This window comes from Condylura cristata, unplaced genomic scaffold (assembly GCF_000260355.1).
Source record: "Condylura cristata isolate star-nosed mole 26May11 unplaced genomic scaffold, ConCri1.0 scaffold00021, whole genome shotgun sequence".
NCBI lineage: Eukaryota > Metazoa > Chordata > Mammalia > Eulipotyphla > Talpidae > Condylura > Condylura cristata.
Genome location: NW_004567122.1, coordinates 25,587,224 through 25,611,022, shown reverse-complemented (window position 1 = coordinate 25,611,022; position 23,799 = coordinate 25,587,224). Strand labels below are relative to the sequence as shown.

Below are 23,799 nucleotides of genomic sequence, written 5' to 3'. Positions count from 1 at the left end.
TTTTAAAGATATTCTATGATAGCACTTTAAGTATACAGATGTATAACTTACCTATCTGTAAACAAAATTCACTTAATGATTTTAATTATAATAGTTCTCTGAATGAATAAAAAAATCTCTTGAGCATGTCCAGAAATCAAGTTTCTTTTAAAAAATTCAGTATACTGGATTTTTGTAATCTTAATATCCACCAAATCAAACAGCAGCATTCATACTTTAATCAGTATTATTATCTAAGAATAAATATTTCTTATGAGTGGCTTCCAATTACTAAACACCTTAGAAAAATGTTACTGATGCATTTGAGACAGCATTTAAGAAACTTGAAATCTCTTTCATTCATCCTCATTTCACCAATATAACATTTTTATTATACATCACAGAACAAAAATATGCTAAACAAAACCCACTGAGAGTCAAGATAACTAAAGTGTTTCCTCCCCCCATTATGACTGCCAGCTCCAATGTACTTATGAAGAGCTCAGATTCTTTCACAACAGAATAACATGGCATGTCCAAGTCTTCTGCAGTCAAATCAGAAAACCACTTACAGTTTTCACTTAAAATCAAAGTGACTTTGTTCTTCAAGTATAGAGAATACTGACAGATTTTAAAGCTTGAATATATTATTTCATATCCTTCTCAAGTTAGACTAGAGTTAGTTTACTCTAGTTTTAGTTAACATGATCCTTTTCCTTTTTTAAAATAAAGAAAAAAACAGGTATGGGTGATTAGATTCTAGTGTTTCTATATATGTACCTCTGAATTTTTTTTAAAAGGTCATTATCAATGGACTTGTTTACTTCCCTGCAACACTTAAGTCTTGTGAGGTTTAAAATGTAGCAGCCAAAATTTCAGGAACAAAATGAGAAATATACAACCGGAACACAGAAGTCTTTATTATACAAAATGTACTTTGCCTCTGTAATATTGTCTCATCTCATTCCAATTACAACAACTCAAACACAATTGGCAGCAAAGAGAAAAAGGTATCCAATCATATGTAGATATATTTTGATTTGAAAAATACAGTATTTCAAAGCTGCATGTTTGATTCTCTGCTGTGGTCCTTTATTTGCTATAGTTTGTTGAAATCACAGTGAGAATATCTAGTCATCACATTAATCCACAAACCTAATAGAAAAAGAAGGTACTATACATTCTCAGGTGTTCTGCATTGTGACTTTCCTTAGAAACAACTATGCCAGATATCTTCATTTGTTCATTTATTCACTTGTTGCTGTATATGCAAGAGGAATTCATAATAAGACAATGCAGACTCTGTTCTGTCTTCTACCATGTTTTGGAGGAAGCTTGCTTTCATTGGACTCTCATCCCTTAGGAACAAATGACAAAAATATTTACAAATATAAGAAAAAGATAACAGTAAAATAAAGTGGATTTGTCACAGGTTTTTGACACCAACAAACAACATTTAACATTATTAATAACTATTTTAGAGGCATTCCCTGAGATAGCTGTATCTCAGTAACTTCAGATCATATGGGGAACAAGTTTACAATGAAATTAAGAGAGGGTCTCCCTGGTGGCACAGGGATTAAAGTCAGCATTATGAAGCTATGTGCAGCCACTGCAGCACCAGTTCAATCTCTGGCCAGGGAGATGACCCACATGGCACGACAGGCCCCTCCTGTCTTACCACTGCTCCCCTCAGTAGTGTACTTAAGTCGATCTGTCTGTCTGCTCCCCACTCCATCTCTGATGACTCCTCTCATTCCCCCTTCATACCTCTGGCCTATACCTCAGTTCTTATATGCATAAATAAATAAATATTTAAAATGCTTTATATTAAAAAAAATGCTTTACACTGAACATTAGTAAAATGTTCTCTTAATTTCTTTTTTTTTTAAGATTTATTTATTTATGCATGCAAGAACTAGGGTTCAGGCCAGAGGTGGGGGTGGTAAGAGGATTCAACAAAGTGAGGAATGGAACATAATAGGCAGATTTCATGGTACAGTGGCTCCTTGTAGCTTCATAGTGCTGAGACGTAAGCCCTTCTGCCACCAGGGAGGCCCAGTTTAGTACTATTCATTGAAAATCATTTTTCTTTTCTATATTCTTCTAAAATGTTTGCTAAAGCAATAGGTCACATATCATAGCAGGTCCTTGGAATATTAAATAACTTGCTTCACTACTAGCAAATGAAAAATTCAACTTACCTTATCACATAAAGTATTGGGAAAAATGGTCTCTGCTCTCTAAGCCAAGAGATGAAAGCTATTATTCTGGCAGATTCCGGTGTATCAAGTTCTGGCAGGTCAGTCTATTAAACAAAAAGAGCAATATCTAGCTTGCTCTAATCGCATATCTATGTGTCATTTACAGTGCTCCTCAAACTTTATCATGTATATGAATCACTTGGGTTCTTGCTGAACTACAGTATTGATTTAGGAAATCTAGGGAGTTGTTGAGATTGTGCTCACCACATTTTTTTTAGTAATCGGTAGGCAAACTTCTTAAAGGGCCAGACAATAAATACCTCAGACTTGCAGATCATTTGGTCTCTATCAACGACTCATCTCTCCTGTTGTTCCACTAAAGTACCCACAGATAACACATAATTGAATAGACCTGGTAATGTCTCAAAAAAAAGTTCATTCTAAGTAAGGTAGCAGTGCCCCTTGAATAATTTGCTGAGCCCTGAGCCAGAATATCCTACCTCTTCTGTCCATGTAACTATGTAATATCAGAATTAACTGATTCATTAAAGCAGTTAATCACTTAAAATCCCCAGTTTAAGCAAACTCTGAAAACTAATGCTTAGTCTAACTATAAGTCTGAGGTGTCTTTTAAATGCATAAATCTCTTAATGACATCAATGAATGGAGTTAAGCTCATAATATATAAAATTGCGACAAAAAAATAAAACACAACTTCCACAATTGGTGACAAACAATAGTCATCAATTGTAGATGTAGTAGGACACTGAAAACTATGACTAAATAAAACCATGTTATACTTAATTTTAACTTTAAAATTCAAAATTATCCAAATGCTATAAATTTAACAAGTACTTCCATATGGATCATTGCGATTAGTTCTCCATTAGCAACACCACTCTTATTTTATAAATGATGCTGTTTGTGACTTAAGCAAGGAGACAGAGTTAGCGATAAAGTTATTATTAGTATCTTCAATATTTTCAATACTAACCCAAATGGCACTAGTCAAAAATCATTTGCTTATGTGGCAATTACCCTAACTCTTATTTCAAAGAAGCAGTTAAAGAGCCCTGTCAAAAAAATGAAAATAACTGACCCAAAGAACAAAAAGAAAAAAGTCATAACATTAATGCCAATTGCAGCAACCTACATTTTTTGCAATTAACTAAATTTGTTACTTTTCCCCTAAAATATATAGTGCCATAGACACATAAGCATAGATAAATCAATAACATAATAAAATTACCTAAAGTATGTACTTCACATAAAATAAAAAGATATTCTGTGGCTATATTTTATTTTTGAAAAAACTTCTAGTATTATGCTATGATTTCAAATGGGGAATTCATGTTTCTGCCATATCTGAAATGCTTTTTAAATGGACTGCAATCACTGTAGTAACAGTCTTACCATAGTCTGTGGGATTAATGCATAGTTTTGAACTCCTAGAACTTGGCTGAGAAAATTCTGTCCACAATTTTTTCCAACACACAGCATCAGCACCTAGAGACAGGAAGAAAATTATTTTGTGATGTATCGTAATATTAAGTTGTTGACTCAACTTTACCACTGAATATGTTTTCAAAGATCAAAACAATGAGTAAATTTAGTGAGACTACACATCCTTCAACTGAACTAATAATTACTATTTATCTTGATGAGACGTTTTATTCTAGGCATGAAAGAAGGTTATGGAGGGGGAAAGTGGTTAATACACTTACTATACAGTGCACATCATCTGCTGAGGAAGAGAACTATAAAGGGGAATGAAGGTTTGAGAGCAGATAAAGGGTAGCAGACTACTCACAGAGCCTGCATCCATGAGGAAAGCTCCATCCCTGCTCAGCTTTTCTACTGAAAGCTGAAGAATAGGTGGCTGAGGTATGGTACGATCATTGATGTTGAGCGCTCCCTAAAGAATTAAGCAAAGGGTAAAAACTTTTCAATACAGATAATACAGATCACAGTTAAACAAAAAGCCTTTCAATGAGTGTTTCAGGCATACTTAGGTAAATCACAAGTATTCATACTTGAGTATGAATAAGATGAAGAGGGGCCCCTCCCTGGTGGTGCAACAGGTTAGGAGGCAAAACTGCAAGCTAGCGCAGCTGCTTCTATGCAAGTTCAACCCCTAGCCCCGGAGGTGACCCACATGGCATGGCAGACCCCTCCTGACCCGCCCACTGTTTCCCACAGCACTGTATTTCATCAATCTGCCTGTTCTCCCTACTCTGTCTCTGGTGAAGCCTCTCACCACCCCTGCACCTCTGCCCTGTACCCCAGTTCTGTATGCATAAATAAATCAATATTTTTAAAAAATAAAATAAGATGAAGAAATGTTTGTCACTTATCTAAACAAAGACACTATGAATCCCAAAAAAGGCCAAATCAACTTCTGATTTTAACTATTTTTTTTAAAACCTAATGAAATAAAGGCAACCAACATCCATATTTCCCTCTCAGATAAATGGTAATAGTGAGATCCAAGTAAAGTTTTGAATTTACTTAATGTCTGCTCATAGCATGGCCTAGGTCATGTACACTTCCTGAAGAAGGAATAAAAAGCCTAATGCAAATCAGAGTTTAATAGCTCTCTCCACTTTGACATTTATTTACTAAAAGCCACAAATGGGGACTTTTCCTGGTGGCACAACGGGCTAAAGCATCGCATTATGAAGCTCTCCGAAGCCACTACAGCACGAGTTCGATCCCCAGCCAGGGAGCTGACCTGCATGGTGTGGCAGACCTCTCCTGTCTCACCCACTGCTCCCCTCAGTAGTGTATTTCAGTAGATCTGCCTATTCTCTTCCCCATCTGTCGCTGGTGAATCATCTCACCACTCCACACCTACCCCATATCTCTGGCCTCTATTCCAATTCATGTATGCATAAGTAAATCTTTAAAAATAAATAAATCGTACTATTCATTTGTGACCAAACCAAAGTACTTAAAACTATATACTGTATTAAATCATATCTAAAGTAAATAAAATACAGACCTTCTAAGAAGTACTGCCCCTCCAATGATGAGGTTTTGACTTTATCAAAGCAGACTAAGACCTCTGGTCTTGGGGCACATGGGGAGCAGGTGAGAGACTATAACCCACATAAAGCCAATAAAAAATTACTCCTGGAGGTTTTCTAATATGAACTTTAAGAAAAAAGAGCCTTAAAAAAAGAAAGAAAAGAGAACTTTGTCTTTGATGGTAAGAAAATAAAAGGGAAGCGGAAGCTACTTTCAAGTCTTAAAGATAAGGCTGATCTGGCCCTCCCTGGTGGCGCAGCGGGTTAAAGCACTGCACTGAGAAGCTAAAGCCACTTCCGCATGAGTTCGATTCCTGCCTGCCCCGGGAGGTGACCACATGGTGTGGCAGACCTCTCCTGACCCACCCGCTGCTCCCCTCAGCAGTGTACTTCGTCGATCTGCCTGTTCTGCTCCCCACTCTGTCTCTGGTGAAGCCTCTCACCGCCCCGAGCCTCTGGCCTGTACCCCAGTTCTGTATGCATAATAAATAAATCTTTAAAAAAAAAAAAAAAGATAAGGCTGATCTGAAAGAATGAGGCAAACAGGATAGTATTTGAATCTGAGCTAGACTTGAGTCTAATTCCAATCGTGGGTACCTGGGGACTATTCTTGGGTACCATCAGTCCTCTTTCCTTCCTAAGCTTACATGCAACCCAAAAAGTCCTGATAAACCTACCACTGATATTTAGCAGTACTTTATTTTTCTTTCTGGTGCTTTCCATAATATATAAAATATACAAAAATATATTACATTTGTATTTGTATGTTAAAATACTATTTTTAAAAACATTTGTTTCACTTATTTATTCATACCAGAAGTGGGGTATAAGACAGAGGTGCAGGGTGTGAGAGGATTCACTAGAGACAAGACTGGGGAGCAGAACAGGCAGATCTGTTGAAATACACTGCTGAGGGTAACAATGGGTGAGACATGAGAGATCTGCTTCGACATGTGGGTTAGCTCCTTGACCCAGGATAGAACTCAGGCTTCAGTGGCTGGCAATAGATTGATGATACTGAGACGTAACACTTGTGCCACCAGAAAGGCCCCAATACAACATTTTTTTAATATGAGAAAAAGGCAGGTCCAGTTAGATGAACTGATCAAAACTATGATTAATACTTTGTAAAATAAACACAAAAGTATTTTTGTATTTAGTATTGTGTTGAGAAAGACACATTACAAGTAAACATTTTCATGCTAGTAACTTCATCTCAGGTAAATTTTCTATCAGACAAAATATGACAACACTTAAATAGAAAAACCTAGATAAATATTATTTTTTTTAATCCAAGATATGCCAGATGGCAGAAAGCAGCATAATTATGACAGCAATAAAATTAACTGTCAAAATAAGTGTACTGGTTTTAGTTGCTGCTATTGTTGTCTATTTCTTCCCAAGAACATTGTTAAACTAACCACTGACCTGTGATGTTCAGATATAAGTTCACACTTTGGTCAGTTTTTTCATACCAATTTAGATAGATTAGTTACAGATTGCTCTGGTCAATTCAACATCTCTATATACTTAGATCACCTCTATAAATTTGTCTTAAGCAACTTAAATAAAGGTACTTGCCCAAACCAAAATTTGTTTACACAGGAATAGAAAATAAAGCTTCAAACAATCATATAATTGGGTTTCTAAATCTTCAAATGAAAGCCACTCTAAGACAAATCAAGCTATTACCTCATCTGAGAGATTGTCAACTCTGTACAAATTGGGGTGAGTTGTGAGCATAAGGTAAACCAAGGGCTGATTTTTCACTTGACACATAGCAAAAATGCGTTCATCTAGACGTGCATTTGTCCCCGTCTGGAATGATTTCTGTAAAAAAAGCAAACCCCCAGTGCAAGAAGAAAAAGGTATTTAACAAATACATAAAAGCATTATAAAAAGCAGTTAATGAATACCTTCAGACAACTAGCAAATTTATTATTAATTATTCTTTTAAAAATATTTAGGATTTCACACATGCACATTTTAAATTATAGCTATATACCCATCTATAAGTCTTGAGAATCTAATTACCTTAAAAACAGTAGTCATTTGATCTCCCTGACTAATGGTAGCTAATGGTCCTTGTTTCTCCCACAGTTAAAAAGCATTATACAATGAAACAATGCTTACTAATTAATCAGGAAAAATAATAGCACAATTGAGAGCAACTACTTAGTAGGAATAAAATTAGCTAGTATGTGAGTTTTAAATGGTATTTAAGTTTCATGGAGAATAAGCAGTTTTGAGGTAGGGTTTTAAGAGTTCCAACTGATAGCAGAAAGAGGCAGAATTACAACAGCAGTGAATTTATATGTTAAAATAAGCGACAACAATAAAGGAAAATTAAAAAAGGATCTTAAGATTTTTGAAACTGAAATGTGGGGCAGTCACTAAGTAAAAAAGAAAGAGTGCAATGAGTGATGGGAGAAGAGTTCTCATTTATTCATAAAAAAAATATTTACTGAATGTCCAATATGTACTAGGAGCTGTTCTAGATGGTGGGACCAAATAGTGAAGGAAAAGATAAAAGTCCTTGTTCTCACAGACAAAAGTCCTAATCAAGGAGAAATTGATCATGAATACAAAAAATATGTGGAGTACATCAGTGTTGTGTTAGTGATATGAAGAAAAACCAAAAGCCGGAAAAGATACAAAGAATGTCAGAGTGGGATAGGATGAGAGGGTGTACACAGGATGGGAAAACAGGGGTGGCAGGGCACAGTGAATTAACAGTGTTTGAAAAAGACCAAAGGAAAGGAAAGAGCTCAGATTTTTAAATGTTAAAATCTAAAACTTATGCAATCTCTGCATTTATACTACATTTAGAAGTTTAAATACAAATATGAATTTTTTAAAAAACTACAAGTAGATTCAAAACATAGCCGTATAACAGTATGGGGCTGCCTTACCCACGTCAAAGAGTCATTCATGAGATAGGTTAATCTTGGCTTTCAGAAAAGTATAGGAAAACTGACAAGATCTAATGCAATCCTTGATTAATTTTGGAATCTGGAATGTTCCCTCTCCTGAAAACTATTAACATGAGTATTCTAAAATAGCAAAGTACAATAGAGAGAGTTACACAGGTATGACAAGGCATATCTGGGTTTAAGTAGTAGAATATGCTGAAATGTTACAGGTAACATTTAGTAAAGAGTCTCCTGTGACTTCCTGCTCTAGCAATAAAATATACAATTCTTGTTTTGGAAACTGGAAAACTGATCATCATTTACATCTCTGACAGTATCCGTGAATATTTAGTGAGCAACTCCTCTGAACAAGGATTATGCCTTAGACCAACACTGTATAGCTTTCTTTGGTTATACTCAACATTCTAGTTAGATTAAGGTTTCTGTCCTCAGAAAACTGTCATAAATTTAAATACACACTGCTTAGGGATTCACAGAACTAAAATTTTCACAGTCACTGTGCTTAAGTTTCTGATTTTGATTCTCTTACCTGTTTAAGGAGAGCCAACACAAAGAGTGGGAAAAGCCGCAAAGAAAAAGGAACCATGAGTCCAGGCTGCTGGTTACTCAGGACGGAAGTACGAAAAGCTGAAAGAGAGTCTATGACAGCATTCACCAGGGCATCTCGAGCATCGCTCAAGCTGGCAGAGACAGACCTGTCAACAGCTAATGCAGGCAGGGGTATGGACAAGAGAAACAAAAAGGAAGTTTAGTTTCCCACCATTCTCAAGGATACAACTAGTTTTTTATTTATTTATTTATTTATTTTAGTTATACAAATCATCTAACTTATTACACACAAAATGAGTCAAATACAGTCAAAGCACAAACTCTATAGAATCAAATGAACATCTGTTAAAATGCAGCTCTGCTATTTTCTGGCTATATGACAATTTGGCATGTAATTGAACCACTCATGAGCCTCAGTTTCCTTATCTGTAAATGGGAAAACTACATTTTGACAATCTAAAACATTACTAATTATAAACCACTGAGAAAGAAAAATGATATAATGAAATACATATTTTTATTTTATATTTATTTGAAGGGCTGTTGAAGCTAAGTAGACAATTCTTCAAAGAAGACATACAGAAGGCCAACAGGCACATGAAAAAATGTTCATCATCACTTATCATCAAGGAAATGTAAATCAAAGCCATCAAAGCCACAGTGAGATAACCACTTGACACCAGAGAGAAAGGCCGGCATCTAAAAGACCAGAAACAGAAGTATTCATGAGAATGAAGAGAAAGTGGAAAGCTGTACGCTGTTGGTGGCAATGTACACTAGTCCAGCCTCGACAGAAACCAGTATGGAGTTTCTATAAAACACAAAAAATAGACCTACCCTAGAATTCAGCAATTTTTCTCTTAGATTAGCTACCAAAAAAATATAAAAACATCAGTTTAAATGGGCATGTGCACTTCTATGATTACTGCAGCAAAGTGACCTAAGTGCTCAACAACAGATGAGTCGATAAAGATGTAATATGTACACACAATAAAATCAAAAAAAGGTGAAATCTTGCAATTTGTAACCACATGCATAGAACTGGAGGGGTTTATGCTAAGCAAAATAAGTCAGAAGGATACAGTAAATACAACATGATATGACTCATACCTAGCACATAAACATAGCAAAGGAACAAACAAAACAAACCCTTGAAATCTGACTATAGAATGGAGACTTTAAGAAAGGAGGGTGGGGAGATGGGACAGAAGGGTGAATAGGGTCCAATGGATGATGGTGGAGGATTATTGGGCTTTGATGTGGGTGTAGCAAAATACATTCATGAGGTGTGAATCTGTACCCTTAAAATACAGTGTTGTAAACCAACAATATCTCAATAAACATTAAAAAAGAGAGAGATCTTGTAGAGAGCTATTTAGACAGTATTCAAGATCTGTCATACTACTCTGTTTAAATACATTTCTGCATACTTATATGTTTTTTCAATACTAAAAAACACTGTGGCTGTTTTGAAGGTTTTTTTCAAATTGCAACTAAACTTAATCCAGGTGGAATCACAATCACACTCAGAAGATGTGCTATAATACTTCTATTAACTGTTGTGACCAATTTTCACATGAGCAAGAAAGACTACTATCACTTGATCAAAAATAAAACTCTTTAAGACTATCAGTTGAAGACAGCTCATTTTTTTTTAAGATTTATTTTTTTATGCATACAGAACTGGGGTAAAGGTCAGCGGTGCAGGGGTTGAGAAAATTCACCAGAGACAGAGTGGAGAGTAAAACAGGTAGATGGACTGAAATACAATGCTATAGGGAGCAGAAGGTGGGTCAGGAGAGTTCTGCAGTGCCATGTAGGTCACCACCCTGGCTGGGGATCAAACTCATGCTGCAGTGGTTGCAATAACTTCATAGTGTTGTGCTTTAACCTGCTACACCACCAGGGAGGGCCCAAAGACAGCTGATGTTAAAGATTCTCATAGGATATGAAAAAAATGTGCATACTTGGATCAACCAAATTTATTCACAGAACTAATAGTTGTTGTCAAGCAAGTTGATGTGAATATTTCTTTTTAAATATAAAATACTGCCTTATACATAGCTGTTGATAATAATGAAAAAAAAAAACTATTACTATTTTCTTAGGTTACAGCCTTTAATTTTAACATTAAGACCAAGGTAGAATTCCTTTACCAGGCGGCTAAACTGCAGAAAAATTTCCCCAACAAAAGATTCAAGAAAATGGGTAATTATCCCTAGTACAGTTAGATTTGAGTCAGAAGCAAATGGAATCACTAGTAGTAGTCTTTCCTAAAGGACAGGGAATAAGAAACAAATGATGTTAAAATCTATGTGTTTTAAAATGAAACTAGATCACTACCTCACACCATACACAAAAATCAACTCAAAGTGGATTAAAGACCTAGACATAAGAACAGAAACCATTAAATACCTGGAAGCAAAGATGGGCCAAACACTACACGACACACACTTCAGCGACATCTTTGAAGATAAGAGCACCCAATGCAACAGTAGTGAAGGCAAGGATACATAGATGGGACTACATCAAATTAAAGAGCTTTTGTACAGCAAAAGAGACATTACAAAAACCAACAGACATCCCACTGATTGGGAAAAAATTTTCTCATACAAAACTAGAGATAAAGGATTGATCACAAAAATATACATAGAACTGATGAAACTCAACAAAAATAAACAACCCCATCAAAAAATGGGCAGAAGAGTTAAAAAGACACTTCTCCAAAGAGGAAATGCAGATGGCCAACAAGCATATGAAAAAATGTTCAGCATCACTTGTAATAAGGGAGATGCAAATTAAAACCACAATGAGATACCAACTCACCCCAATGAGAATAGCACATCTTAAAACAACCAGCAACAACAAATGTTGACAAGAAAAAGGAACTCTCCTGCATTGCTGGTGGGAATGCAAATTAGAACAACCACTATGGAAAACTGTTTGGAGGTTCCTCAAACTGGAGCTTCCATCAACCCAGCAATCCCATTCCTAAGTATCTACCCAAAAGATACAAAAGCACTGATTCAAAAAGATACCTACACCCCCATGTTTATTGCTGCCTTGTTTACAATTGGAAAGACATGGAAACAGCCCAAATGCCTAAAAGTAGATGACTGGATTAAAAAGATGTGGTACATATACACAATGGAATATTACCCAGAACCAAAAATAATAAACACATGCCTTTTGCAGCAACTTGGATGGAGCTGGAAAAGATCATGCTTAGTGAAATAAGCCAGAAAGAAAAGGAAAAATACTGGATGGTTTCACTCATAGCAGGAGTATAACGGACCAGGCAAGAAAATAATAATAATAATATTGAACAGCCATATACCAGAGACATTTTATGGGGATCGAGTGGGGAATAGGATCAAAAACAGGGAAATGCACTGGACTATGGTGATGGCACATGGGTGATTTGGTGATGGGAAGCCCAAGGGGATAACAACTGAGATGAAAAAATGCACAAAATGATGTAAAAATAAACTATTATATTATTTTTTAAAAAAAAAACTATGTATTTTAAAAGCAAGTAAATGTACAACAATAACCAAAAAACCCAAGAAGGCAACTATATCTGAGATAGAATTAAAGAGGACGATAGCACTAAAATTTCTGTCACTCATATGATCTAGCTAACACTGCAAATTTACATGTGTTGTAGTAAACTTAATTTTTATTACAAATTCCATGACTTCAAGTCTAATGATCTTTATAAATATCACTCTGTAATGCAAGTTACAGGTCATAAAAAGCTACTAACCACTAATACTAAACATCAAGTAAAATATGCTTACTTAAGTCCAAAGTAGGCAAATTATAAGACAGAATGCAGTCTGTGATTACCTAGGCCAGGGAAGGAAGAAAGAGGGAGCGAACAGTAACTGCCCAATAAGCACAAGGCTTTTGGGGGGGTGATAAAAATGTTTAAAATTAGCTTGTAATTGCTCACAACTCTGTGAATACACTAAAAGAATGAAATGGTAGGTATAAAATGAGTTGAATCCTATGGCATATTAATTTTATCTCAGTAAATATATTAATTTTTTTAAAAAGATAAGGCTATTTGCAACAGATCCTTTCATTTAAACAATTATGTTGCAAAAATAGAGTACCCCAAACATTGAAATCCTTAAAACTAATTGTTTAAAGGAAAACAAAACAATACTGCTTTGTTTATTGTTATTATTTATAAAATATTTATAGTAGAGGTTAACAATTCTTACCCATATTGGCCAATAACCCAGAAATTGCTTGAACATCAGCTCCAAGAAACACTTCATTCAAAGTTGAAACTACTGGCAAACACAAAGTGTGAACACGAATTCTTCTTTCACCTTTGGGAAAATATACGAACAACAATAAGGGACAATTACATATAAAAATGTTTCCATTAAAGTCATTTAGAAAAATAACATTTGTTCAGTTGAACAAAATAGAATTATATAGTGTAAGCACAGATGTATCTAAACTTAGTGGATGAAAACCTGTTTTCTTTCTTTTATTTTCTTACAACAAAAATTCTCTTTGTTCAGGGCCCTTCCTAGTGGCACAACAGGTTAAAGTGCAGCAAAGTGCAGCACTATGAAGCTGCCTGCAGTCACTGTAGCACAAGCTCAATCCCCAGCCAGGGAACCAATCTACATGGCATGGCAGACCTCTCCTATCCCACTCACTGCTCCCCTCAGTAGTGTATTTCAGTTAATCTGCCAGTTCTGCTCCACACTTTGTCTCTGGTGAATCCTCTCGCCCCTGACCTATGCCCCAGTTCTTGTATATATAAATAAAATTTTTAAAAAATAAAAAACAAATAAATAAAATTGACATATGACATACACCCTAAAACCTCTATGGCAACATGAAAGATAGAGAAAACGTATACATGAAGAGCTCCTATAAATTATTTTTAAACAGGAAATAAGACCTGCAAAAGCATAGAAATACTTTTTAGAACTTCTATTTTTAAAAAAACTGATAATTGCTGCTCCCCTCAGCAGTGTATTTCAGTAGACCCGCCTGTCATTCTACCTGCTCTGTTATCTGGTGAATCTCACACCCTGTACCTCTGGCCTATAACAGTTATACTACACAAAAATAAAGAATAAAAAAATTTTAAAGAAATATCAGCACTTAACACAAAGTGAATCTTAATAAATATCTAAAAAATAAAACGGTAAAGAAAAATACCAAAATATCTTGAAGGAATAGTAATAAAATCAGGAATACACTTATTGCTTAGTAGAAATTAATAAATTCCTGCAAAGAAGAAGAAATTTATGACAATCCATAGAATACATGACAATAAAATACTTAACCTTTGCTACAACACTGAGCTTATAATTAAAAATACAGTATCAAACACAATAAAAAAACAGTTTACCTTTGCTAGATGTATATAAGAGTGCTGATTGAAAGGAAACCAACTGAGTGTCAGTAAGACTCTCTTCCACTGACATCTGCACTGCATACCCAGCGTCTGGGTTTACGTTGGGTAAGGACAATAAGTCCGTTGAGCGAACAAAGAAATTCCCATGGAAAGTATGTATTGAAAGACCTAGAGAAGAAAAAGTTATGAAAATGACCTGTATATACATATATACAAATATTTACAGTGTTACTCAGCAGATAGAGAGAATAATTTGAGAACTGTAGATATGATATTGTAATTTATAGTAAGATTTTTTTTTTCTCCTTTTTTCTGGCATAGAGCTCCCAAAACCATTGGCGTTCCCTAAGAGAAAGATAAGGTGGCTTTTGAAAAGCATGTAGAAAACCTAAGGATGGAAGCTGGTGGCCAGGGGACTAAATCCCATGATTAGAGGGTTGGAGCATTCAGTCCTACCCATCACTCATCCTCACCTCACCTCTAAAGAGCAGCAAGGGGCTGATGGTTGAATTGCCAACGACCAATTATTTAATCAGTCATGACTGTCCTGAAGCTTTTAACTGGCCTATATATAAGAGAAATGAAAATATCTAAAAGCCTCTACATAAATGTTTTAGCAGTATTATTCATAATACAAAAAGAAGTTTCACCAACTGATGAATGCATAAACAAAATGAGGTAACTGAACAATAAAGATGAGTCAAATATTTTTTAAAAAGGAAAGGAATACTAACACACTACAAGACAGGTCAACCTTGACAACATTATGCTAATAACATCAATCACAAAGGACCTCATACTGTGTTGCTTCAGTAATGTGAAATGTACAGGCTAGGCAGATCCATAGAGGTAGAATGGCATTGCCTAGAGTCGGGGGCAAAATGAGAAGTGACTATTAATTGTTCATTTTTGGAGTTATGAAATGTTATGAAACTGAAAGGTCATAAAGGATTAAAGCACAGAACTATGAAGCTGTCAGCAGCCACTGTTCAATCCCCAGCCAGGAAGGTGGCTCACATGACACAGTAGACCTCCCCTATCTCACTCTCTGCTCCCCTCAGCAGTGTATTTCAGTACATCTGTCTGTTCTACTTCCCACTATGTCTCTGGTAAATTCTCTCACTCCTCCACCTCTGGCCTGTACCCTACTTCTTTCATGCATAAACAAATAAATCTTTAAAAAACTGATTGGCAATAACATGATGAATATACTCATAAGTCACTAAATAATGAATTTCTACTGAGTAAATTATATGGTATACAAATTTTATCTCAAAATAGCTGTTATTAAAGTTAAAAAGATAACAAAACAATGTTTTTGTACTAAATGGTGTTAGATGATGCTAAACACCTGTGACTTGTTTGCAGATCTAACAACCTCTTGAAAGTGTTTATCGTGAACAGTATTGTATTATACACTTAAAAATCTGCTAAGAGGGAAGACCTCAAAAATTTTTAAAAAAATGCCTTTTCTTATGTAAGAGAGTGTATGTCTTCTTTTCAGTTGCTTCATCAACCCTTTTTTCTTTTCATCATAATGATAAATAACAGAGAACATCATCTGGCACATGGTTTGACCAAAAGGTTCCAATATCTATTTATTGGACAAGATCCTTATCTTGACATATCTGTTCTTTCCTACATTATTTCATAAAGTTTTCCAATTTAAAAAATTGCTTCACACCCTCATAAAGCAGTATTTTAAAAATCTGAAAAAAAGAATAGTATGAAACTGATAAAGTAGATAAAAGAAATATCAAGAATTATAATTTCTCAGTATCCCAAGAGCATAGTTCATCACTTAGGTACCACAAAATATTTCTTTGAAAAACAGATTGGATTTAATCACTCTGAAACTCTTAAGACTTTTTTCTAAACCAAACTATATTAAGGTGTTAGTATCAAGTACATAGTGAGAAGGATAAGAAAAGATCTACTTCTGCAGATGGGTGGCTGTGAAAGTTGACAACAATGGAATGTACTTAATGGCTCTCAACTGTATACTTTAAAATGATTAAAATGGTAAATTTTATGTTAGCTGTATTTTACCATAATTTAAAAAAATAATTGTTTCCAAAAGTATTCTATTATTACTGCTAAATAAGTGTAATAAAAATCTATAAGCATTGTGGCTTTATATCTTTGGAGATGCAACTTTTTTTCACAGAGATACAGCTCACATACCATAAAAATCACTCTTTTCAGGGTACAATTCAGTGGCTTTCACACACACACAACTGCACTTAATTTTTTATAGATTACGTTTCTTCTTTATTCCTAATTGTATATTCAACCACAGTAAGCAAAATATCTTAGGAGACAAGTCTTAGAGGCAATACAATTTACAATACTAGGTAAAAAAGGCACTATTTAATTCCACAGCTACTTGTCTACCACTGTTATTATGGTAGCAATTGTGGCATTCCTCTGTAGAGACTGTTACATGATTGAACACCTCTGTTTTAGCAAAGCAGAAAGTAGGCATATCTGTGACATACAAGACGTAGTCCATAGTTTTGTTTGGCAAAGGAGATGATGATCTATTACAAAATAAATGTTTTTGTTAAATCTTTTGGGGCCGAGAGTAGAAAATAAAATTCAGTATTTGCGTAATGCTAAAAAAGAAAAAAAAGCATTATTTACTGGTATTAAAACAACATTTACTCCTATATAAATAGCGAGGAAAAAGTTCTCCTACCTTTGGTGCACCGAATCCTCATGACAGCCTCAAAGCCAATCTTACGAGTAAGATATCTCTGTAGTTCCTTATGTAATTTCTGTACTTGGACTGGGTTGTGCTGATGATGGTAAGAAGGATAGTAATAGACACTACCTGCTGAATACCGAGAAATACAACCTGAAAAAGAACATATACTCCCTTTAAGTTCTGCCATCTGCTAAGTCTACACCAAAGTAACTACAGGCAGTTGAAGCAATTTTTATATAACCTCCCTAAGTATTGTCAAAAACTAGTATTTCATTTCTGTAAGCAACAATATGAAGACTTCTGTTATACATGCTTTGAACAGAAGAACATCAGATTTATAATAGACTAATTGACTGAGACAACAAAGAAATAAATAATAAAATGTCACATTGTCTTTCACTTAAAATACCATCATATAAATACCATTTTGGCATTCACTTGAAAAACAGAATCAGTAGAAAGAACTTACCCAGAGATGCTAAATCAGAATATTGTCCACTGAGAAGGAATAAGTCAACAGCTACCTGCTGACCCGAACAGTCCAAGGCTAATTTCTTATAGAAGTCAGTGGATGGTGTCAAGTGAATTTCCTATTAATAAGTCACAAGGAGAAAACTTTAAAATTCATTAAATTGTCACACAATTTAACCAGACCTAACTATAGCTATATCTACATACCTATGGCTATATCAAGTTGTTAACAACTATCCTTGGGCATTCTATAAAATCCTTAAGCTTTATAGTGTTTTCTGGATTTTAGCAAGAAACATCCAGGTCTTTTATGTCAAAAACAAAACAAAACAAAACAAAACAAAACTGCAAGGTAATATACAATATTAAGAAAAAAAGAAAAATAAGGTTAAGGGTGGATTGGCTAAAAATAATAAAGTGGAGGGCCCTCACTGGTGGTGCAGCGGGTTAAAGTACAGCACTGAGAAGCTAAAGCCACTTCCACATGAATTCAATTCCCACCTGCCCCGGAGGTGACCACATGGTGTGGCAAACCTCTCCTGACACGCCTGCTTCTCCCCTCAGCAGTGTACTTCGTAGATCTACCTGTCCTGCTCCCCACTCTGTCTCTGGTGAAGCCTCTCGCCGCCCTGAGCCTCTGGCCTGTACCCCAGTTCTGTATTTACAAATAAATAAATCTTAAAAAATAATAATAATAATAATAATAATAATAATAATAATAATAATAATAATAATAAAGTAGAAATGTCTACATAACGTAAAAATGTTTCATCCATCTTCTTAAATTCCCTCCTCTCCACAGCTTGAAAATAAATTTAAAAAACAAGCTCTGTGATCAAAGGCACAGAACACTAACAAAAATCTTAATAGTTGATGACTCTCTAACCTTAGCAGATGACCTCTGGTTGGGTTCCTCTCGTGGTTTCAGGGCTCCTACTCCAAGAGTTGGAAGCTGTGTTTGAAAAACAGTCATTCGACCACCAGTTGGGGACATCAGCTTAAAGGCAGCCTGAAGTGCAGGACCCAAGGCACTCTGGGTCTCCAGGGTCTTGGTGAACATTTGCGGCAATGTTTTCAGTAAATCTTGGACAAGCTTGTGAAATAAAGCAAGAAAACTCAAGAGTGTTACAATTAATTTTTTTCCATAAGAGGTCAGTAACTAATACAATAGACAAGACACTGAGTCATGATGATGGTCAGAGGATCTACAGACAGTACATGAAACAATGAAGTTGGTCAAATAACAAGAAAGCTATTTTAAATCAACATTATAAATTGGCAAGCAAGACAAATCAAAATTGGGGCCTTACAGTTCTTGCACATGCAATAGTCCAGCAAGACTATAAGTCCAAAATGTATCTAAAAGAACCAGTACAGTATAGAGATTTGATTTATTTTAATGCCATGGAATATATGGCCTTCTCAATCACCTCCACACACTTTATTCTTTTCAGTTCCAAAGGCTTTCCCTATTGCAAAATCTAAGATACTAGTAAATTTGCCAACTAATTAATATCACTATAAAAGAAAAATAAAACGTAAAACAACTACCTATTCGGGTTAGGTTTTACAAATAGAGTTAATGGGAGAAAATACTTCACACTATGGCGAAGTCACCATTGCCAACAGCTGAGACCATAGACTTGCTAGTTAAAATGTTACCCCTACGGCATATATGCATGTACAGGGTAGACAACATCCCCCCTCAGACACATTCTGTTCACCTCTCACTGTATTATGTCATGGCAATTTCCAGGCAGGTAATAAGAGTTTCTTCTGAACTGACCCCAATGATACTCTGTGAATCAGAAAAGCAAAGGGCACTGAAAGCAGCCTCGCTAAAGTGCTTCTATGTAGTGACCAGAAGCTTATCTCAGCAACCCTCCCAGTTTCCCAAGTGGCTGGCAAGGCAGGTTTCTTTCACACTTTCCTCCTTTATGGAACAGGATTATCTTCTACCCTCCTACATATAACTTGCTACATTAGACTTATAAACAATCAATTCAAGACCAAACTCAAGAGCTGTTCATCTGATGAATTTTAACAGCAAATATAAAATGCTATGCAATCTAGAATGCCACATAAAGAAGCAAATTTTTACTTAAAAGTTAATTTCAAAAATACATTCTTTTAGTATTTCTACAAAATAAATCAGATAAGGAAATGTGCCTTACCTCTTTACTTTCATTTAAATTTACTAGTAAGTTCTCTGGCATAGGTATAAAAACATCTGAAAGAATAAAAAATATTTCTTTTAAGAAAAACTTGTTTTAAAAGCTCAAAATACAATGATGTAATTACCATCTCACATGTAAAGAAAAGTCACCTCCTCCACTATTTTAGTACCATCTCCCTATGTTCAAAGAGTCACCAAAGGAACATTAATTTCAGTTATTTATTGCAACTAATCTCTTACCATGTAAAAAATAAATAGCCTCCCAATTAGAAAATACTGATCTCCAATTACTCAGTAAGCATTTGTGCAATTGTTCTGCTTCTTAGTTTAAAGAAAACAATTTAAAATCCTACTTTACCTTGATTATCAGTCAAAAAGACACGTAGCATTAAAAAATTGTTAGGACAAGAGAATACTATATACAGAAGTAATGCAACTCAGCAACAGCTCTGTCATTCAAAAAGCTGATACTTTCTTATAAAGAGGTCCCTAACTGACCACAAATCAGCACATCAGATGAGCTTCTCAGTATTTGAATTTACTCATGTTTAACAATTATATTCCCTCCTTAGAATGAAGCAAACTAGGAAGGAAATGTGAGTGTTAATAGAGAATTATGATGGTTCTCACTTCTATATTTTTGTACAATATCTTTTTTATTATAAAAAATAAGACTCACAAAAATGTAAAATAAACTGTTATAAAATAAAAAAAAGACTCACTATATTGCAAAAAATACCAACAAGTAATTTTAAGCATTAAATATTTACTTTAGCTACTATATAAAAATTCTATTATATATTAAAATTTTCCCTTAAAATAAAAATTAGGATGTATTAAAATATAATTCACATACCATAATTAATCCTTATAAAGACTGTATAATTTATTAATTTTCCTATATTCATAGAATTATATACTCATCACTATATAGTCCCAGAATCTTATCACCCAAAAAGAAAATCCATGTCTTACTCCTCATTTCTCTGCCAACTTCTACAGCTCTAGGCATCCACTAGTCTTTCTGGCTCTAGAATTGAGTATTCTGGACATTTCATAACTAGAGTCACACTATCTGTGATGCATTCTTACACTTGGCATGTTGTAGTATCATCAGTACTTCTTTTTTATTGCCAAATAACATTTCATTACACAGATACACTAAATTTCATTTAACCATTAATCAGGCGATGTGCACTTGTGTTGTTTCCAGTTTTTGGTTATGTTGCTATGAATATTAATATGCTAATTGGAGGACAGACCTTTAATTTTCATGAGTATATACCTACTGAGTGGAACTGCTAGGTCTGTAGGAACACCATATTTAACTTCTTGGCTAGGCTGTTTTTCTACTGTGGTTGGGCCATTTTCCATTCCCACTAGCAGAGCATGAGGATTCTACTTTCTCAACATCCTTGCAAATACTTGTCATTGCTTTTTTGTGGTGGTTGTTGTTTGCCATCTAGCAAAGGGCTAGTCCATCTGTTGGCTTTCATGTAAAATTGAGAGGCTGAACCACATCAGTGAATTTACATCTTGGTCCAGTATCAGAACTGCCTGTTGAGTGATTTTTCTTTTATGCCAAGTAAGTATCTAGAAATAGATTTGAGGACCGATGACTAACATGGCTAATTGGTTGTAAGATTTCAAACAATCAAAAGGGGACTCTTCTCAACTTCTGTCATTTAAATATGTACAGTCAATCCTTATTATTTGTGAATTCCGTATTTACAAATGTGCTTCTTAATTAAAATTTATTTTTTTAAAGATTTATTTATGCATATAAGAACTGGGGTACAGGTCAGAGGGGTGAGAGAATTCACCAGAGACAGAGTGGAGAACAGAACAGGTAGATCTACTGAAATACACTAAAAAGGGGAGCAGTGGATGAGACAGGAGAGGTCTGATGCAAAATGTGGGTCAGAATCCTGGCTGGGGATCAAATTTGTGTTTCAGTGGCTGCCCACAGCTTTATAGCACTGCGCTTTAAACCGTTGCATCACCAGGGAGGGCCCACTAAAATTTATTGGTAACCCTGCAATCAACAGATAATGTTTTTTTGTGTGTGGTCATTGACTGACATACAGAATGGCAAACTATTTCAGTTTTGAATCTGAGAATTCTTAAATTGGTATAAGGTGGCATTTTATCATGGTTTTCATTTAAGTTTCCCCAATAACTCATGATATGGATCATCTTTTCATGTGTTTTCAGTCAATTGTATATAAAAAAAATGAACATATGTACTGAATAAAGTCAAAACTATTCAAATTCTCTGCCCGGTTTTAAATTAGGTTGTTTTTATTATAAGCTGTATAGTTTCTTATATAGCCTATATAAAAGTCCTTTGTCAGATTCATTTTACAAATATTTTCTCCCATTTTTGTGTGCTGTCTATCACTTTCTTAATGGTATTCTCTTGCAACCAAGTCCAAATAGTTAAATTGCATTCATACCTTAAAGAGCACCAAAGAATAAAAATTTATCTTTCTCTTTGAGGCTTGTGCTTAAAGATATAGTAACAGAAACAACCTTGAGTTAATATCCAAGGTGGCTGGGAACTGAGCCCACAAAGAAGGAGCTACTCTGAAGAAAGACCTTCAAAAAACTGAATCCTGGAACTGGACTCCCATTATAAACAAAGTACATTTTAAATTGGTTTGAATGGATGCAAACTCAGTTCACTGTTCTCTGGACCTTGTCTTCCAAATTACTAAACTCCCCTTGTTTCCAAAAGTCTAAAGACATCACAACTTCCAAATAATCGTACTCAAGGGTATAAACAATTGGGTTTACCAACCTGTAACAACCATTCACATCTCAAACTAGCTAAGGAAGGATTCTGCTCCTGCATGGGCCCAAGTCCCCATCCTCATTCAGCAGGAAGTAGTTCAAGAAGATAGACCTTCCTGCCCATTACCCCTTAAAAAAGAGGAGCATGATATAGAGGCGGGATTTGTCACCAGCCTGGTAACTCAGTTTCCCTTACTGAATATTACCCCATAAAAGCCTCTACTTCTCCACAATTTGGGGAGGTGGCATTTGACACAGTGGTCTGACATCTCCTCAGGATGCTGGCTTCTAATTAAACCTGATATCCTCAAACTAACTTTTGTCTCACAAGTTTTGACTAATGAGCAGTAAAGCAGTCAGACCCAAACTCCTGTAATACCTGAAACAAAGGAGTTTTTAATGAAAATGGTTCAGTTTATCTATTTTTCCTTTTTTGTTTGAGCTCTTGGTAATATATATTTTTTAACCTGTACCTAATTGAAGGTCACAAATATTTAATTCTGTTTTCTCCTAGTAGTTTTTTAGTCTTACATGCAATTGAGATAATTCTATTACATTGTGGTAAAAATATACACAATAAAGTTAACAATATTTTTAAAGAGTACATGATTAAGAGTATGATGATTAAGTAATTCATAATATTGTATAACTTCCTCAAGTACATATTTTCAAAGCTTTCTGGTCATTCTATACAGAAATGCTGCAGCAATTAAATAATTCCTTACTCCATTTTCTTCTGTCCTTGGTAACCTGTATCTACTTTATAGCTATAACTTTGCCTGTTCTGAGTACCTCATATAAGTGGAGTTACACAATATTTTCCTTTTGTGTTTTCAATGTTCATCTATGTTGTAGCATATATCATAATTTCACTCTGGAGGATGAATAATATTCCACTGTATGAATGAACTACATAAGGTTCACTGGGTTGTTTGGATATTTGGATTGTTTGCACCGTTTGGCTATTGCGAAGAATGGTGCTATGAATATTGGGGTACAAATATTTCTCTCTTTTTTAAAAAAAGATTTATTTTACTTATTTATGCATATAAGAACTAAGGTTTATGCCAGAGGTGCAGGGGGGTGAGAGGATTCACCAGAGACTGAGTGGGAAGCAGAACAGACAAATTAATGAAGTAAACTGCTGAGGAGAGCAGCGAGAGAGACAGGTGAGAACTATCTGAGTCGTGTGGGTTAGTACCCTGGTTGGGAATCAAAATTATGCCATAGTTGCTGGCGATAGCTTGATACTGCTGAGATTTTAACCCTTGTTCTACCAGGGAGGCTACAAATATTTCTTTGACACCCTGATTTCAATTCTTTTAGGTTTATACTAAGAAGTATAATAGCTACATCATAATGATAATTCTGTGTTTAACATTTTTGAGGAACCGTCACACTATTTTTACTTCTCCTTAAGCAATCCATGACAGTTTCAATGTTTCCACCTCATTATCAATACATACTTTCCATTTTTTTTATAATAGCCACTCTAATGGCTATAAAGTAGTATCTCACATTAGTTTTGAATTTCATTTTTTAATGACCAATGATTTTAAGCATTTTTTCATG

The 23,799-nt window shown here is 35.0% G+C and overlaps 1 protein-coding gene across 1 annotated transcript in view; it reads right to left on the bottom strand.

Annotated features, from left to right (window-relative positions):
* Positions 1-883: 883 nt before the first annotated feature.
* SEC24A (SEC24 family member A) overlaps positions 884-23,799 on the bottom strand; it is a 54,636-nt gene continuing 31,720 nt past the window's right edge. The window contains exons 12-23 of the mRNA XM_004686732.2: positions 19,433-19,488; positions 18,145-18,351; positions 17,257-17,377; positions 16,779-16,937; positions 14,075-14,248; positions 12,921-13,031; positions 8,672-8,847; positions 6,902-7,039; positions 3,994-4,098; positions 3,597-3,689; positions 2,184-2,287; positions 884-1,337 (exon numbers count right to left, since the gene is read on the bottom strand). Of these exons, the coding sequence (XP_004686789.1) occupies positions 1,223-1,337; positions 2,184-2,287; positions 3,597-3,689; positions 3,994-4,098; positions 6,902-7,039; positions 8,672-8,847; positions 12,921-13,031; positions 14,075-14,248; positions 16,779-16,937; positions 17,257-17,377; positions 18,145-18,351; positions 19,433-19,488 (1,559 nt within the window). The 3' untranslated portion in view covers positions 884-1,222. The remainder of the gene's footprint in view (positions 1,338-2,183; positions 2,288-3,596; positions 3,690-3,993; positions 4,099-6,901; positions 7,040-8,671; positions 8,848-12,920; positions 13,032-14,074; positions 14,249-16,778; positions 16,938-17,256; positions 17,378-18,144; positions 18,352-19,432; positions 19,489-23,799) is intronic.